The sequence below is a fragment of the Cuculus canorus genome, chromosome 3, assembly GCF_017976375.1.
Source record: "Cuculus canorus isolate bCucCan1 chromosome 3, bCucCan1.pri, whole genome shotgun sequence".
NCBI classification, from domain to species: Eukaryota; Metazoa; Chordata; class Aves; order Cuculiformes; family Cuculidae; genus Cuculus; species Cuculus canorus.
In genome coordinates, this window is record NC_071403.1 from 55,187,555 (window position 1) to 55,206,800 (window position 19,246).

At 36.6% G+C, this 19,246-nt stretch overlaps 1 protein-coding gene across 2 annotated transcripts in view; it reads right to left on the reverse strand.

Annotated features, from left to right (window-relative positions):
• PRKN (parkin RBR E3 ubiquitin protein ligase) overlaps nucleotides 1-19,246 on the reverse strand; it is a 722,467-nt gene that overhangs the window by 110,615 nt on the left and 592,606 nt on the right. For both annotated transcript variants that reach the window (XM_054062010.1, XM_054062009.1), the window contains 2 exons: nucleotides 15,535-15,596; nucleotides 2,922-3,071 (listed from right to left, as the gene is read on the reverse strand). In XM_054062010.1, coding sequence (XP_053917985.1) covers nucleotides 2,922-3,071; nucleotides 15,535-15,596 — 212 coding nt within the window. The remainder of the gene's footprint in view (nucleotides 1-2,921; nucleotides 3,072-15,534; nucleotides 15,597-19,246) is intronic.

Below are 19,246 nucleotides of genomic sequence, written 5' to 3' on the forward strand. Positions count from 1 at the left end.
CTAGTGGGATTTCCCTGCCCATGGCAGGGGGTTGGAAGTAGATGATAGACCTTCCAACCCTAACTATTCTATGATTCTATGATAATATAAAACAAGACAAAAATGTTTTATTCTTAGAGCTTTTGTATGCCTTGGTTACCACAGCTTTTCCTGTACCCAAGCCAGCTGGTACAATATGTACTATCCTCTATGTTTTGTTGCCGTTTTCTCCTATTAAATGTGTCAGAAATTTTATATCTGAGCAATAAAAGTTAGTAACATCAGTCTGATGCATAGTAATGAGGGTAGAACAGCAGTGTGTAATGATATTATCTTGGTAAATCAATTATTATGTTTAAGGCTAATGAAAAAAAATATGAAAGAGTAGGCAAGAGTGAGGTCAGTCAGGGGTACCATGACATGGCTTTGGGTGAAGACTACTCATCATCATTAAAAAGGTAGATGCACGCTACTTTTCAAGTCAAAACAAATCTCTCTTCCTGTTCTATTTATTTTCTAGAGTAGGTAGCAGTGCCTGACTAGAGGGTACATATAGGGATGCTTAAATTTAAACCTCTCTCTTCACCTTTTTAGTACAGCTCAGTCTAGATATTTACCTGGCTGTTTCTGGCCACATATTGCATTTTCCTAATCTCTTGAGACAAAGCAAATTCCACCATCTTTAATTTTCCCAAAGGCCCTTTCAGCAAATGAAGAGCACTCTTTTGAAGACTCAAACTTACCTTTGACACTAATGGTAACGATTTTGCAAAAAGAGATTCTAGTTCCTCATTTCACCTATCAGAGAAAGAAACTGAGGAATGCTTTTCAGATTTGGATGGAGTCTTTACATGGTTAGGACTGCCTCACACAATTTTCTCTCTGAATAATGGAATATTTATTTTGCTTTAGTCCCTGGTGACCAACTTATTCTCTATTTGGTTTCTTCTGCCTCTCCATTTCTAAAATGGCCACTGAAAACCCTTTTGATACAGTGTCTTGACTTTCCATTGAAAACCTATACTTCCTCTCTTCTTTGATCCATCTCGTTAATCAAAATCCTACTTGACAGTTGTTAGCTACCTTTATAATGCAATTCAGACCTGAACAATCAGTTTGTTCTGTGCAGTAGACAACTACTTCTCTATAAGGGCTTCAGGGTGAATATCAGACCAGTGATATTAGATGTAACTTCTGCTGTCAGCAATACATTATCACCTCTGAACTTTACCTGAAGACAGGGGTTCAAATACCCCAAATTGTCTTGGTGCCATTGCAGGCAGATCCTAACATTCAGCCAGATTTCTCACTGTCAGTTGACTTCACTGTTAGGACCTTCACCACAGGAGATGTTCTGTGACAAAACTTTCTTGAGGTTATCATTTGTCAGGGTGCACAGCAAAATTCAGACACACATTTTCATCCTGTTCATTTAGAGATTCTGAGGAAGGGCCTGAATGTTACCATAATTTGGCTTATAGACCAGTCTCTTGCTTCTCATTTCAGCCTCAGTGAACTGTACTTCCTAACGTGCAAGACATCACATAATCCAAACAAAAAGGGTGAGGTTAAACTCAAGTCTGCAGATCTGGTCACTAGCAAGCATAGCACAGAGTCCATAAAAGGAAACAGAGCAGTTTCCTAAACTAGGCAATACATCAACGCTTTATGCTATGTATACTTTACTTAAAGAGCGTTTGCAGATTCAGAATTATGATGAATGAAGCTGCAAAACACAATTTGATTTTCATCACTTCAAGGTAGAAAACAGAGTAAAAATTTTTTTTTATTTTATTTTTTTTAACCAATCCATAATAGTTAATCCAGAGGCAATTCTTTCTGTTTACTCAGTCTTGTTTCTTATTACTTTCCCATATCGTGATTTATTTTACAGCCCTTTGCCTACTCAGTGAGTCTGGGGAGTACTCTGTTTTACATGCACTACTGCACGGACAGATAGGAAGTTTTACCAAGGTCGACAGATGCTAACCTACTCATAGAAGACAAGTTACTGCGACTTCCTAGTTCGCCAAACTATTATTCTTCCATGGTATCAGTTTGGGCAACACCAAAACAGCAATAAAAAGTGCATTTTCCACAAGAAAGACATGAAATATTTTACAAATATAGATATTTTATCTTCCCTCACAGCCTGCATGGAATTCAGTAACAATATCAATCATAGAAAGAGTCACTTATTAGAAACATCAACTAGTCACTCTGACCTAACATTTAATAGGTTCTTTTATATATATATGTATTTCTCTCTACATATTTCTATTATCCCCAAATCTTCATTATTGTAGGGAAACTGGTTTTTCTAATGCCAAGAAAATCACTGATCCACATTATCCGACCTCTTAGTAAAAATATTTTCAAGTGTTGTCTGTTTTTATTTTCCATAATTCTACCATTAGTTGTGTATTAATTTTAATTAACTAAAAGTTATGTTTATAAGAAAACAAAAATATATGTATTTCTTTTCATCTAATGTCTTAACATGCATAAGCAAGGTCACTGCAGTATCACAGGCTGGTCATTCTCTCTTATTTTTCCATGAATTACAGAGAAAGCTGGTGCTAATGTAATAATGAATGGTTTCCTCAAGATCCTGTTCATTTTTGCTGAGTACTAGGAGAATAAAGTCAAGCACATTTGGATCGTCATTTGCACAGTTCAATTTCTTATTTCAAATAGTCAGCAACTTCTTAAATTAAATAATGCAAAGAATCTGGAATGGACAGTCTAAATCATGAAGTCATCATTCTTAAGCCATGGTGCTATATTTAAATTGTATATCGAGCTACAGTATCCCACTCTGGTATGAAGGCTAATTCAGTGTCACTGATGGAAAAGGAAAAAAAAACACTTCCGCCCTTATTCTAACATTGTACAATATCAATTGTTTCTCACTTTGCTAGTAGGAAAATGTATGTTCTTACCCCACAGCCTATCCCATTGCCTGGTTCACATACAATTCTCCTCAATCCTGGTTCAGGAAGCAAACCTGCTCCACAGCCGGGAGTTGGACACAGCACTCCTCCCATCTGCAGCACGCACTCCTCAGCCCCATAGCACTGGTAGCGGTTGTACTACAACAGAACAGACTGGTGTTAAAGTTTGAACAGCACACAAAAAAACCTCAGACCCCCACAAACTTTGACCTTGAATCAAGCCCATATAATCAAGTCAAGTGTCCTAATGTCTTGCATATTAAGTTCAGGTTATTTGTCGGAAGTCTAAGACTTAGTGTCATTAAATAAGATGTCAGTACAAGTCAACTCGCATCATATGCATAATTTTCTGACTAAAAGCTATCACTTGCACCACTAGAAAATTGTGTGGGATATTAAAATCAAGGAAACAGCAGATTCTTTCTGTGAGTAGCCTCAAGAACTCTTACATTGTGATAAAAAATTATTGTAAATGTCATAAATATAATCCAACAACAGATATGGATAAATGCTGAACATAGATTGAAAATAAACCCACAAAACCCTCGAAGCATCTATAGCTAGAAGTACAGTATAATGCTTTAGAGCTGAAAGGTGTAAAAATTGCCCAGCCAACTTAATTTTCAAAATAAATTTAATGAAACTGATTGGCAAAATAATTCTCTGATACACACTATTTCAATGTTAGATATAATTTTTTTCCCAGGTGTGCCACGAAATCTTTTTAGTTTTTGCAGTTTTCAACTAGTTCCATCCTGTAGCCTAAAAGACTATGGAAATGCCTCCATTTTAATGACGGAAAAACTGACACACAGCAATATTAAATAATGCAGTCATTGTATCCTTGCTGACAAAAACGCCTACTGTAAAATGACTGTTGCCACTGCTGTATATTTCCCTCATCCAACTTACCCTGCTTTCAGCCTGAGTTAAGCTGAACAAGTACAAATCATGCTGTGTACACGTAAATCACGTCTGCTCTAGGGTTCTCTGTTGGTGCAATTCCACACTAGTGGCTGTACAACCATTGTAAACCAGGCTTCAGATTCGCCTATAAATCTGGTCTACTGTAGAGTGAAGTAAATGAAAGCATTTGGTCCTAACAGCCCCAAAGAAAATAGGAGAATCCAAAAGGCCAAAGAGGAAGGGAGTACTATGAATTTTCTCCATGAGATGAATGGCTTTATGGTGTGCTAAAGGAACAAAACAGAGCTTTATATTACAGCACTCACAACAGTATTTAGTGCTTCGTAAACTTCTATCCCATAACTGCTCATGAAAATCTTGCTCCCTTTTTTCTGGAGATATATTTGTAAGTGTTGCCATAACATATCTTGTTACACTGGGATTTTAAAATTAGTATGTGACTTCTTAAATTGCTATAATACATAGACACTAAAGTGTTGCATCATGAAAAAAAATTACCAAACGGAAAATACTCACCTTTTTCAATCAACAAAAAGTCAAAAAAAAGTTCCTTTTAAAGCAAAGAGCAAAATATAAAATGAGAGAAAGTCTTCAAGATATCACTCAGTGTATGAACAACATCCAGAAATCTTGAATCTTGGATTGTTGGATCTAGTAGTATTTTGAGAAATGTACAAGACATGTCTGTAAAGTCTCCTTGAAAGCAGGGGCTCAACAATTCAATTGGTATTTTTCTATGTTATTATTATGCTTAAACCTAGAGTAATGGCATAAATATTTAATGTTGGACTCATGAATTTTCAGGAAAGTCCGTAATCTTTGCTCTAAATACATGCAAAGGACTCTTAGTTGTTCTGCTGGCCTTGAACAGAAAAATGGGTAACCATAACTGCAAAACTCTCTGCTGGCCTAATTTTTCTGCAGGGAAGAGACTGACCCAAAGGTGAGGTTGGTGATTGTCTTACTCTGTTAAGAAGGAACATTGTGCTACATATGGGATTGTTAGCAGCTTCGCATTACAGAGACAAACACCAGTGACACAGTAGCTGAGATTCTGTCAGCATTTCCATTATAAATTCTCAGCTGAAAAAAAGGATATATTTTCCAATCATTAACTTAGAATAGAAGGGCATGGAGAGATTCCTTCTGTCTTCTCTCCCCCCCTCCTTTTTTTATTTTTTTTTTTTTTTGACACACAAGAAAGGAAGATAGGTAAGATGGGAATCAATCTGTATTGTTACAAAAAGTTACAGAAAGAAAATGTCCTGTCTACCTACCAGCAAGATGGACAAAGCTGTTGTATTCTGTCTGACAAATCTGACATTTTATACTGGTTCAGTGCAGGACTCATGCCAAATCAGTATAGCACTTTCATCGGTGATTTTCACACTATCAAAGCCAAAAAAATGATCAATTTGAAGACACTAAATATCCTCCTAAATGCATTGGCACATCTTGACATCTAGTTACCAAACCTGTTTTCTACTTTCAAAGTCCAGGTGTCATTTTCCAATTTCTTTTTCCTTGTGCCTATACACTAGCTCACTTCAAACCCAGCAACCAACTAAAACACATAGTAGCAGCACATATACATGTTTGCTGCTGTGGCACAGTCATATACTACATATGTGGCTTTATATTCTTTAGTCGGTGGCCTGAAACAAAACTACTCACTTTACATTGGGAGGGCATTTCTAAAGGCTTGTAGAGTACTAAATCACTTATTAAAGAATTATTAACTAAACATTTGCATATAGTGACAGTTTATGTATATTTCTTCTATATACCACAGCCATACATATCACACCAAACTGATGCAGTCAACAGTGCTTAAAGCAAGTCAATTTTCAAAAGCCCTTAAATGTCTTTGGAGCTCATGATGTAATTTTGGTCATGTCTAGATGTGATATTTAAGGATATTCCGGGAGATAACTATCACTGGGTTACTTTGCCTCTTACTATTAACTGGAGATTAAAAGCAGGATTAATTTAATTTAGTTTGGATTTCCACAGTGATGATGTCTATAGTTGTACTAATTGCTTAGACTCCCATTGTAAAAAAAAAACAGGAGAGATGGGATGCAATTCATCTTTTCCCTTTCATATTTGTACATCAGCATGAGAAGAGCTGAGCCCTCGAGTGCCCTTTTCTATTAACAATAGAGAACAGACAATTTGCTAGATAATGACACCTGAAATGAGGTGACTCCCACAATACGTGCTTCAGTTCCAATAATCCTGATCCTAAGTCACCTGGCCTAAGCTATTTTTGAAACCAAGATTTAGGAACCTAAATAGCTTAGACCATGAACCATCTCACACAATTTTAGGTCTTCAAAAATTAAACATCTAACCTAAACAAGCAATACAGGCTCCAAATATGTTGAAAGACAAGAAAGAAGATCCAAAGAAGGGAATTTATCCTGGCTTACACGAGGTGTCTAAGACAGGCAGGATGAATCAGCCTGTGGAAGTGATATTGTTGAAGCTGAGAAACTTAACTCAAAGTTTAATACATGGGGAACTTGACTGAACTGGCATTCATGGAACCTGATTTCAATTCCTGGCAGCAGCACAGCCTTCCTGCGGTTTTCACGTAAGTCTCTTAATCTATGCTTCTCATCAGTTCCCCATTTGTAAAGCGGCAGAATGATACTTGCTGATTTCACTGTAGTGTTAAGAGGCAAAATCCATTAATAGTCATGAGGACATCAAATACTATGGTAATGAGGGACATAAAATTACACAGAAATCACCAGCCATCTACTGCTGCTAGAAAGCAGCTTTTAAGCAAAGCATGTCAGGCATTTATATGCTACTGTAATAAGGTCCTCAGAATTACAGGTAGGTAAATAGCTGGCAGATTCACCATAGAACCAGATATTTCAATGTTTATTTCAAAAAAGCCCCAACAACTTTAAAAATATGATTTACTGCAAATCACTAGTGCTAAGACAGTTAAAGGTATATGAACAAGGCAGATTTTAAACATTCTGTTTTTTTTTTTTTCTCTGAAAACCACATCCTGTTCTGAACTTTCCTTTCAGCTTGTGAATTGTCCCAGTCAAACCAAATCTATACTTTCCATGAATTAAAATTAAGAGTGGAAAAAATTCCCAGCACTACATACAGTATTTCAACCATATCATGAAGTTCTCTTGTGCAATCTTTGCTCTTGAAGATTTTTCAGAGCCTTTATAAATTGTGTTATAAATTATTATCAATTATAGTATAACATAGGAGGCTGGATAGTTGTAACCATTTATTCCCTGCTCCTCACATTCTAAACTGGGATGGTTTCCCTTGATTCTTAGAATGGTAGCAGGTTTTAAGTCAGCAGAACTTCAGTAATTTGATGTTGTGAATCAAATGAAATCATAGGGCTGACACAGGAATAAAACAGGTTTAATATTAATGTGGACTGCAGTCCTTTCAGTTACTTTGAGATTCAGATACTAAGAAAAAAATGAAATGCACCTGGATGCACAAAACTCTTGCAAAATATACTTTGTGAACACAGTCATTTCTTGCTACGTTATCTAATTTGCAAGTTATGCCTTAATATTGTAGAATAATAGAATGATTGGGGTTCGAAGGGACCTTAAAAGATTATCTATTCCACCCACGCCTACCACAGCACCTATGCTATTTTAATTTTGCTTTTATGGTTTAGATAGGGTTTACTTTATTTTTGTTTTTTTTTTCCTCACACTTAAAAGCTGCTGCTCAAACCACAACAGTAGCCTTGCAGGGAACTTTGCACAAAAGTTTAACAGTAGTTGTAAAGCCAAAATTTCTAATCTCTGAAAGGTAATTCAATTACTTGTTTCTTTTAACTGCATGTAACGGTCTCAGAGGAAAGAAAATCTACTTTCTGCCGTCAGATTGTTTTTACTGCTCCTATAAATCAAATAACCATCTGTGTGTTTCAAAATTAGATTGTGGAGGCTATTAGTCCATAATGTAGACTAAGCATTTTGTTTATGTGCATTATACACATTTAAAAAAAAAAAAAAAGAATTAGTTCCATAATGTAATTACACAACTTAAAAGTACAAAAACCCTAGTACTCATTGGAGTAGTAAAAATACTTACAAAAGTGTCATCTAAAACATAGATGGACTGACATGGCTTTCCAGGGAGTCCCCTCATTTAATTTTTCCTGAGTTACTGGGCTCCTCTGCTCGTCAGTGGTGGGATATGAAGAGCAAGCTCAGAGCATGAGCTCCATCTTGTTCCCACATGACCACCACAAAGGAGACCATAAAGAGAACCACCTTTTAGAGGTCTGAAATTTGTCTGACTTTGGAGAGTTGTGGAAAATTAGGAAAGGCAGTCTCAAGAAAATATTTAGATAAGAAGCCCCTGACTGGACCAATGCAACACAGTTCATGGACAAAACTAAACTGGGGTAGAGAAGGGGAAAGAAAGGAATGACTGCAGTCTGCAGAATGCTGTGAAAGAAAGCACAAGGTGAGGAGCAAGAAAACCGAAAACGTAGAATCCTGAGAAGAGACGACACTGGAGGTTGTATTGTAAATCAAACTGAGGCAATATGGTGCAATGAAGAAAGTAGACTAATCAGAGTCTATGGCTTGGCACTGTACTTCCAAACTGTTGGATGTTTGTGGTCTTTCAGCAGTTATTCGTGGGATCAGTCTGTACAAACTGAAGGCTGGAGATAAATATTTAGTTCCTTCCAGCTCTTCTAGAGCATGGATCCACCCTACAAGTAACAACCACCAAGGACCCAAGGAAATCTTTTCAGCTGATGCTATTGCAAAATATGCAAATGTGATTCACTTCAGTAGCTACTGGCTCCCAGGAATTTAACTTCTCAGGTGACAATAGTGAATACATGCATATTCCACGAAAGTCATCCAAGGGACTGAAAAGGTTCCATCTTCTGCATCCACCTGAGACCCTGAACAGTGGGTTCAAATCTTCTCTCTGAATTTAATAAAAGCTAGGTGGAAGAGAATTAACTGTTTTAAGAAACACTCTTTTTTTTTTTTTTTATTGATAGTTATTACAGTTGTTCCAAGTGATTTCTCCTACCATTCTCCCCATTTTTTATTTCAGCTATTGAACCAAAAATAAATTACTTTTACCAGTGTCTAGTGCACAGACAAGTTAAAAAAGGAGTAAAGAAAGCAGGGGTGCTCTGTCTATGACAAGAATTCAAAGAGAATAAGTTCTAATAATCCAAGAGAGACAAAACTGAGGAACTCAGACATATTCCAATTACCTCCGAAGTCAGGGAAGGTGGTGGTTAGAATACACTCAGAACAGATATAGCATAGGAGGAAAAGAGAGGCACATCACTGGTCACATGAAATTGCAAGACATTGCAAGACATTGCAATTTTGTTGCATAGTACCAGTTATAAAACAACATGTGGTTTAAAGAGGATCAGGAGTTAAACTCAGTAGCTTAATTTTAGAGCGAGTGATGGGATGGTGATGACAAATCCAAAAGGTGAGCCAAATGAGATGGATAGAAATCAGTCATTAGACAGAAAAGTGGAAGAAAAATAGAGATGCATATAGTACCACCCACACTAAGTAGTAGCTGAACCCAGGGGACTGTGTGGGAAATCACAGTGTTGGAAGGAACTATAATCTTAAAGATGCAGACTGGAGAATACTAACAAAATAGCTTTGTTTTAGTAATTATGAAGTGGAGAAATTATTCCACGAAAATTTATTCTTTTTTATTTTTAACTGCACGTGAATCATTCACAGGTAACTTACATTTTTTCCAAGTGTAGTTATCAAACAATCTTGACCCATAAATACTTCAGAAGCACTTTGTTAATCATATTTGACAGATTCCTGAACTAAATTCAGCTGATTAATTAGAATTGTCACATGACATTACTTTCGCCTGAATGGGTAAATATATATATATATACATATATATCAGTTAGTTTAAGACTGACTTTATATTAATATTCTGTAGCATATACTTAAAAAACAAATCCTCCAGCAAGATTTGCAAGAAAAAAAAAAAATCAAAACCTTTCCCCTTCCCATACACACACATATTGTATATAAATTTATTTAGAACTACAATTAATGTTAAATGTTTTTTGTTCATACTGTCTCCTTTTAATACTAGACTTCCATATCTCCTGAGGTTACAGCTCAAAACAAAACCTAGCACAAGCCCTTGAATAGTGTGCGATGAGCATCTTCAGATTTTCAGAACATAAGTTTTGCATAAATTTTACCCAACTAGCAAGAAAATGTGAAAGAAAAACCCAGAAAGCCCCATTTAGGCTTGCTCAGATTCCAGGAATCTAAATGCTCCCAACATTTCTAAAGAAAAACTGAGCAGTGATACGAATTGCAGTAGCAGCCCATAGGACAGATCTGTTAAAATTGATCATTCCCCTGTCAAAATATCAAGAAACTGACCAATACATTCTGCAAAGTTGTCAGAGCAGATAATATAGCAGAGAAGTGTAGCTATACATTACTTAGCAGCTTCTTTTCCTGCCACTAGCATGACATCTGCTTCATCTATGCTGTGACCTGTTGGGGGCACTCAGGTATAGCAGCAGATTGCTTGCTCTTCTGTTATTTATTTTCCCTTCCAGCCTTCAGATGTAGCTGCTATTTTATTCATGAATCGCAATATTCCATTTAAACAATTAAACAAGATTTTTTTTTATCACTTCGGGAAGAAGAGGGAAGTTTCTCAGAGAGTCATTAGGGAGACTCCATAACAGTTCACTGCAAGTCGTCTTGCTATTTTGGTATGTTGTAGGGTTTAGGTCAGAATTAAAGCATTCTCTCTGCTGCCTCTGGCACTGGCTTGTTGAATAGAGCCCATACTTAGTGCATTCTTAACATATTTTTGTAAGCAGTTTGTACTATTGCTTCTTGTAGAACCATTTGCATTTACTTGCAGGGACAGCCAGCTTGACAGGGCAAATGGCTGCTGCGGGAGACTAACTTTCTCATATTGTGCTATTTTTCAATAGATAACCAATTAATAAATCTTTCATCCCAATCCTGAGTGTTTCTCAGGTACCTATGAAGTGGAGCATGTTGGACTGCATCCATTACGCCAAGGAAAAATGATAGATTATGAACAGTGAGATCAAATTGCAAGAAAAAGATCAACAGAGCTAGGACAGATAGAAAGCTTCAGGTTTTACTCTTTCTGGGGCTGCGTGTCTAGGAGATTCTCTTTGCCTTGTAAAGACCTTTGTGCACTGGGAAAGTTTCTGAAAAGGAGGTCCAAACCTGCCAAAGCTGCTTTTGGAGACTTTGTAGGTCAGATTTTCTTGTGCCTTCTCAAAGGACCAAGTATCAGATGGGTTTGAAATCTGTTGCTCAATGTATTTGCATTGCATATTAAACCAATTACTCTGGAAGCTGGTTTTATGTGGTAGGTTGGGTATACATAATGCATATCACATACCAAGGAAGCTTACAGTCTTCCATTTTACCACACAGACTATGACTATCTCCTTTCATAAAATGTAACGATAATTCCCTCCTTAAAAACTTGTTGCCAAGAACTAAACCTTAAAGGACAGACTTTTGCAGCTAGAATGATTTTCCCTTAACATACATTTCTGATGGAACAGAAGACATGTGAGATTTACATGCCCTAGAAACTAATGAGAAGTTTGACTATTTGGCCAACTGTTATAGAACTTCTTATAGCAAATATTAATCAGCAGCTCTCCGCACTTCAAACTAAACACAAAGCTTTTTTTTCTCAGCATTATTTTTCCTTCAATGCTTACATTAAGACAAAGAAACACTGTATTTGTACGGACAGACAGACAGATGGATATGTTTTCAAGTGATTTGATCAACGCCTTCAAGTGAAGGAGACTTCTCTGTGGTTATCTTGCTGCTACACAACATTTTGATTAAGTATCTAGAATGATATAAAATTAATGTGCTATGCTATCTGGCATAAGATAGAATTGGAAATGGGCAATCATTATTAAGCAGGTGTGTTTGCAAAAAGGTCCTAAAGGTACTGATTTTCGACCTTGTGCCACCTAAGATGTTTTATTAATGACTTGGCAGAAAACCAAGAACACATCATCAGTGATAAAGCTTGTAACAAATTGAAAAGAGGAAGTAATGAACATGTAACATGGACAGTTAAGTTAATGCTACAGGTGTATTTGTACTGTTGGTAAACTCTGTTTAAACAATCATCTTACATTTCAGCACAGTAACATGTAAAGTTATTTTTCTAGGAACAAATTATCAGCCACAATTGCGTAACAGGATTTCTGTCTGGGAAGCAGTGTGATGGATCATGAGCTGAATCTGGGCTGTGTCCCTCCATGTCCAAAATCACTAAGGCAACTCTTAGTTGAATAAATAGAAATCTAATAGGGAAATTACATATCTTATTGAGCTTTAATTGGAACCCACAAGCATCTAAACCGGGAATATCCACTTCAAACTGAAAGGTTCCTTCATTCTGACTGAAACATATTTAACCAACAGTCTGACTGACAGACTCCCTTTTGCTGTATAAGCAATTTTTTCAGTCCTGTGGCAGAGATATGTTGGCTCTTTCTGAGTTGCATTCATAGGCTCATGCCATTTTTTTAATGATGATAATCACTTATTGTCTCGTGGTAAGACAGAAGGAATTGGAAATGTAAAGGATCCGGGCACTGAGGAATGAGAGATATTCAATGTAGAGAGCACATTGTTGCTGGTAAAGTGGCAGAAAGAAAATACGTTGAGATTTTTTTGTCTTTCACTGATGAGAGGTATAATAAAATCTAGTGTCTGCAAGTGATTTGTAAATAAAGAATGGAAGTTTTTTCTAGGCAATATACTCTAATTTAAACAAGAATCAATCCAAGAAAGTCACGTGATGTGCATTCTAAAGGAGATCTGAACAGATTATCAAAATAGTCCTTTCTGCTTTTATAATCTGGCCTTAAATACATAAGAATTTTAAAAATAAATCAAGATTGGGCATGAGCAGTAACCTGCGCTTATTATTCTTTGACTGTTGTTTGGAGTTGAAGAAAAAATATATTGATTGTTAAGACTGAAATTGTAAGTAGTCTGAATAAAACTGTTAGAATTAATTAATTCTTTTCTATCTAGCACACAAGACAGTTCAGATCTTTTTTAAAAAATCAAATATATCACTGAATAAATATAAGAAATAATTAGATAGACATGTGGATAAAGACTTTTAAATTCCTTTCTATCTTCATTTAGATGTCTTTTAATTTTTTTACCTTGGTGTTGCACCAACTTCTCCCTAACTGTCAAAGTGTGCACTAATTTCAAGCAAGAACTACTATGGTCATCAGTAGACCCTTAGTAACAACACTTATGTAGGGATAGAATATAATTGCAATATCGTTTATACTTTTACAGGCTTATGGAATAATTCAAGCCTCATTGCAATCGTACTACTGGTATATGTTAAGACTGTAATGATAATCACTGTATCCAAATAACCGCTGAGTGCAGTCAGTTTCATAGAAAGGCAAATGTTTATAGGTGAGACCCATTCTCCAAAACGACTTTCCATATATGCCAAAAGTATTTCAAGTGAAAAAAATACTCTATTTATGTGATTAACGAGGCTTTCCTCATCAAACTCCTCTATTCTCTTCAAAACCTCCTATGATTGGACATAAATTAATTGTATTTTCTTTTGAGGTGCCTCATGGTGTACATTGTCCTATTGCTGAAGTTTGTATATGATTGTATAATACTTTCTTAATGTAAAGGTGTAAAGGTAGGTGAGTGGAAGAAAAAAAAAGAAAGTATTAAGATTACACAGGCAGTCTTAAATCTGACACTTCCTAATGACTGAGTTCTTCATTTACACTCTTTTTTTGGCCTTTATTTTTATGTATACCACTTCATTTTCTAAAACGCAAAGAGAAAAATAAAAGAAAGTCCAGCATTTATAAAACATACTACTCTGTTAGTAGTCATCAGCAAAGCTAGAGTCTACAACTCCATCCTTAGAGCTCTGTCAGTGTAGCTATCCAAGTCTATCTGGTTCAGCCCTCTCTCATACTTCCAATCTCTTGGTTTATCCATTCCCTGCTTCTTCTAATTTCTCCTTTCATCCTAGTTCTCCTACTCTCTCCTTTCATCCTAGTCCTCCTACTCTGCATAGCTTCAACAAATTGTATAGTTCATTAAGTACATATTTTCCTTTTTTTTATCAGTTGCTTTAGCAAATTTCCATCCTTGGTCCTAATTCCTTGTATGACTCTTACTCCTTCCATTCTGCTTTCTATTCCTACCCTCTTTGACCAGTGAGCTCCATCTCCCCAGTGTCCTCAAACTTCACCTCACTATGCTCCATTTATCAGCTGGCTCTTACCAGTCTCGTGGCCCCATCAATCCTGGTCATGATTTTCTTTATTTCATCTTCCTAAGTGCTCAGTCTTATCAGATTCTGGCTTCCAGTTTCTCCTTTTTCTTTCCATTTCTGTCAGACAAATCCTCCCACACTATCCTTCACGCTGTCTTCTTGCTGAGGAGAAACTTTTAGCTTTCCATAACAACTGAAGTGGGGGACTGGTGGAGAAAAATTGGAAGTCTAGAAAATGTGCTATCAGCCCTAACTGTAATAAAAATATACCTGTAGGAGAGTGAAAAGGAAAGTAGAAGCAATGGGTTGTTTTAAATAGTATAATCTGATCTTGATCCTGTACTTGGGTCACAACAACTCCATGCAACACTAAAGGCTTGGGGGAAGAGTGGCTGGAAAGTTGTCTGGCAGAAAGGGAGCTGGGAGCATTGGTCAACAGCTGGCTGAATATGAGCTGGTAGTGTGCTCAGGTGGCCAAGAAGGCCAATAGCATCCTTGCTTGTATCAGAAACAGTGTGGCCAGAAGGACCAGGGAAGCAATCATCACCCTGTATTTGGTGCTGGTGTTCAGTTTTGGGCTGCTGACTACAAGAAAGACATAGAGGTGTGGTGGTATTTGCAAAGTAGGGTAATGAAGTTGGTGAAGGCTCTGGAGCACAAGTGATATGAGAAGCGGCTGAGGGAAATACGGTTGGTTTGTCTGGAGAAAAGCAGGTTCAGGGGAGACCTTTTTGCACTTTACAACTGCCTGAAATGAGGCTGTAGTGATGCAGGTGTTGGTCTCTTCTCTGAAGTAACATGAGATATTTAAGGCCATTTTCTCAATATCTCTGTGCATTAATTTTTGACAAAAATAGTGACCATCTTATGGGTGTTGTAAAGCATGTCTCACTTATGATTTTCTAAGATTCCTCTACAGAAATAGTTTTCTGACTCTAAAGCACAGCTACAATTATGAATGAATTATGAATTATGAATTTTAAAAGAGAAAAGAGGCCACAAAAAGAGATGGATAATATTGTGAGTAGCTGTAAGTATCAATCCCTTAGTCAGATTGTTTGTCTATCTGCTGTTTTAGAGAGCCTGTTTACTGCTGTAGTTGAAAGCTGAAAAGCTGTGGCAGATAGCAGATGTACCAATTAATAAACTGTCAAGGCTGATAGATAGAATGAAAAAAAAAAAATCTCACACATATCTCCTGTGTTTTTATCCCCACATTTCAGGTCATTGGGGGTCATGAGATATACTCTACCTCCCTGGGGAGAGACAAAGCTGTCTCATTAGTGTCTATCTTTCATGACATTAAGACACTGCCTTTGAGATGCTAACTCACCTGTTCTTCTCCCAGAATCCTGAAGTGATGAAGCTCTTTAATCAAGGAGTCTTGACAGCCAGCTGTTGTAAAGAAAAATATGCATTTTAGAGATTCCTGTCAGTGCAGTTTCAGCATAAGATACATAGATGCAGAGAGGATAGAATATACAGATTACCTTAGATAAAGAAGATTAGAAAGATTAGCCAAGGTTCTGCGGGCACCAGAACACTGAAAATCATCTATCTGATAATCCTTTCACATTTCCAAGCATGCTACCAAGAATGCTTAGAAAGGTTATATTCCAAATATTTTAGCCATTTCCCCAAAGAACTACAAACAAAAGCAAGATGAAAAGGGTAGCACTGTCTGCCAGATACTGCCAGCCCCTTAGTGTAAACCAAAAAGGCTGTTAAAAGAGGATCTCACATCAAAAGCTTGGAGCCATCCAAAGCTGAATTCTGATTCACACACCAGGTTTGGACTAATTTCTAAGCATAATACAGGCTTTCTCTGATTCCCTGAAGGATTTCATAGGCTCTGCAGGCCCCACAGATCACTTTAATTTTGGCTGCCACAAATAAAATCCATTTCACAAATATGCAGTTGTCACTCACAGCTGTAATACACAAACCAACTGCAGAGGCAGTGGAGTGATTTGCCAGAAATTTGCAATCAGATCAATATTCAATTGCTACAGACTTTTACATACGTACTAGCCAGTAAGAAAGACTACTTCTTGCTAGATGCCATGCACTTCATTGACCTGTTCTGACTGTGATTACCCTCCTGGTGTTGAAATCCAAGGCTGTTACTCATTTTTGTACACTACTGATTCATTTATGGCAAGGAATAAAAGTGCAGACTATGAGACCAATCTGGGCTTTATTCTTCTCACCATAAATTGAAGCATCTGCTTGTGAAGAGAGAAAGTTCCTTAAAAGGAATGAAGAGCATAGTTCTCCCCAGAATATGGGAGGAACTATGACTTTTATCAACCTGCTTTTCTGCTGATCCAACTACAAATAGTTTACCTCTCACCCTTAATGACTGCCATTAAAAGGATCCAAATGAATTTGGAGACAGTTGTCAGGAAATCTCCATCAGCACTATGGCTTCACACAAGGCCAATGAGGCATGATGTGCACTCACAACTGCTGTTGTTGTGATAGCAATACAAAGCCTTTATACTTGGAAGCAACATAACCAAAAAAGGCAAAACCCCTACTATAGACACAATTACAGTAGTACAAGGGAACTGATTTAAATAATATTCAAATCAGCTTCTTGCTAGTACATGTTTTATCTCTATTTAGAACAGGTACAGGTGGACAATGCACCATCAACACAACTTCATCAGCAGACCATTCTAAAGGCAGTCAAGGTTTAAGGTGGCAAAGGTTTAGCATGTGGGAAGACTTATTAATTAATAGCTTGCTTTTTATTAAATATTACACTTTCTTCCCATTTAATAAAAACTATGATATCCTTATAGGCTTCTTTCTACCCACTTGTTCCCTCCCCTTCACACACAAGGATATTCATATTTTGAATGTGTGTTTTAGCTCTGAGTGATTCTCTCTTAAAGGATTTTTATTCTCATCTTCTAGGACCACAACCTCTGTAATACCTTTAACTCTTCTCTCGTCATTTTCCCAATGCTTAGGTTCTGACTGTTTATTTTGTTTCTTGTTCTCAAAGGACATAAAATCATCCTTACTGGTTCAATCACAGAATCACTGCTATGTAGCATTTTTCTGTCCATTTTTATTGGGATCTATATCTTCCAACTCGTCCAAACTCCAAATGTATCAACAGCTCTGAATGTCTCACTAATTTCTTGACCTGAGGCCAAACTTATAGCCCTGAGATGTTGACTTCTCTGTGTTTTAGATCAGAACTCACTGCACAAAACGTGGTCCCCTCTCTTACCAAGACCTTATGCAATTATTAATTTTTTTCTGCATGTAATATTCCCTGAAAATACATGCAGTGATTGTACACTGCAGTAGGATTTTCTATGCATAAGGATAATTATGATTTCATGTAATACTGTGTGTTAATCTTTGACAGATGTTAGCTTTGTAAAACCAACTAAACTGCTGTTTGTGTCTGCTTCTTGCAGTCTTTACAGCTTCTTCTCCAACCAATCATTACTTTCTTCCCTCTTATTCTTTCCAATTTATTATGTACTAAATCCCTTAAAATGGAAAAGTTTCCTTTTCCTTGCCTAGCAAGAACTTTTTCTTTTTTCCATTCTCCTTGAAAGCACATTGCCTGAACACCTATTTCTTGCAGAAATCCATCCCATTCTGCCCCCACGCATAATTTAGATAATCTTTCTTATGCAAACCGCTTACATGCATCCTCTCTTTCTTCCCTGTTAGAAACTTTAAACACTTTGGAACCAAGGATCTTTGTAAAAAATAGTGCAAAAGTATAAAGATATATATACACACACATGTCTATGTTTAAGTGTTACGTGTTGTCCACTGCTGCATCCTCTTCCCGTTATAGAACTTTTTCAGTGACTTGCCCAGTTTAGTTTTCTACCTTTTCATAGTCCAGACTTTCACTGGATCTTGAAAGCTCATTATTACTAGCAAAGAAGGAAGAGAGAGACCTTAAACACCATGTCATTGCTGGCAAGACGCTTTCTAGCAAAGAGTTCAGAAATGACAAATGCATGCAATATTGAATTATGCTAAAACACATTAGCAGGTTGCTGCCAGTAAGAAGTCCTTTCAGATCTTCACATTGCAGAAGCAATAATTTGGGGTAATGATGGCAATTATTTCTGTCAAACAATAATTTGAGGAAAAAGTGGAAATACAGAAGAAATATGGAAAACAACAACAAAAGAGAAGTAAGAGCGAAACACCTTCCTTTTCTTTCTGATATTTCTGTATGTGTTTATGATATTTCTTATTTCTACTTTAATTTCTTCTGTTCTGTAAATAGACCTTTGTAAAACATGCTCCAATGTTGTGTCCCACCTTAGCCAGAAATTTGAGAGTTTTTAAAAAGTATTGGATGACGTTAAATTCCTGCACTGTGACTACAGATAAAGGCTATAGGCAAATAAACTCCATATATAAAAAGAAAAAAGTCCATATATAAAAAGAAAAGAGATTAAAAAATACTTATTCTGCTGAAGAGAATTAAGAACTATTTGTCATTTCACCCACAAAATCACAAATATATATCCATCAACATATTTATATATATGCAAACACACACAGTGACTTAAAAACTTTTACAAGCTAAGCACAGCATAAAAAAGGTTCTCTGGTAACCTGTGCACACCAGAGTTTAAAAGAAGAACATATTTTCGAAGTCTCTCATGCACAACTAGCACTTGCCATATGAGCTAAATAATCTGCGCTTTGCAGATTTCATCTATTTTGTGTAGACTGCTTTGAGGATTAGTTTTTATGTCCTCTGTAGTACAGAAACCTTTATAATCAATAGTCTCAACAATTATTGAAACTTTCTATTTCACTCTTCCCAATTATTACTTGAAAAAGCACAGGCATACATGAAATTTCAAGAGACATAAACTGAACCATAGAAATATTTAAATAAATCTATCAGTAACAATTACACATAACAGCGTTAAAAGGAAATGATGCAAAAGCGTGGACAACTGCCTTTAATCAGAAGCCAAAACTCAGAATTGAGGACATCTACAGACTGATAAAATGACAGCTAAAGCATTTATTAGTTTCCTCTT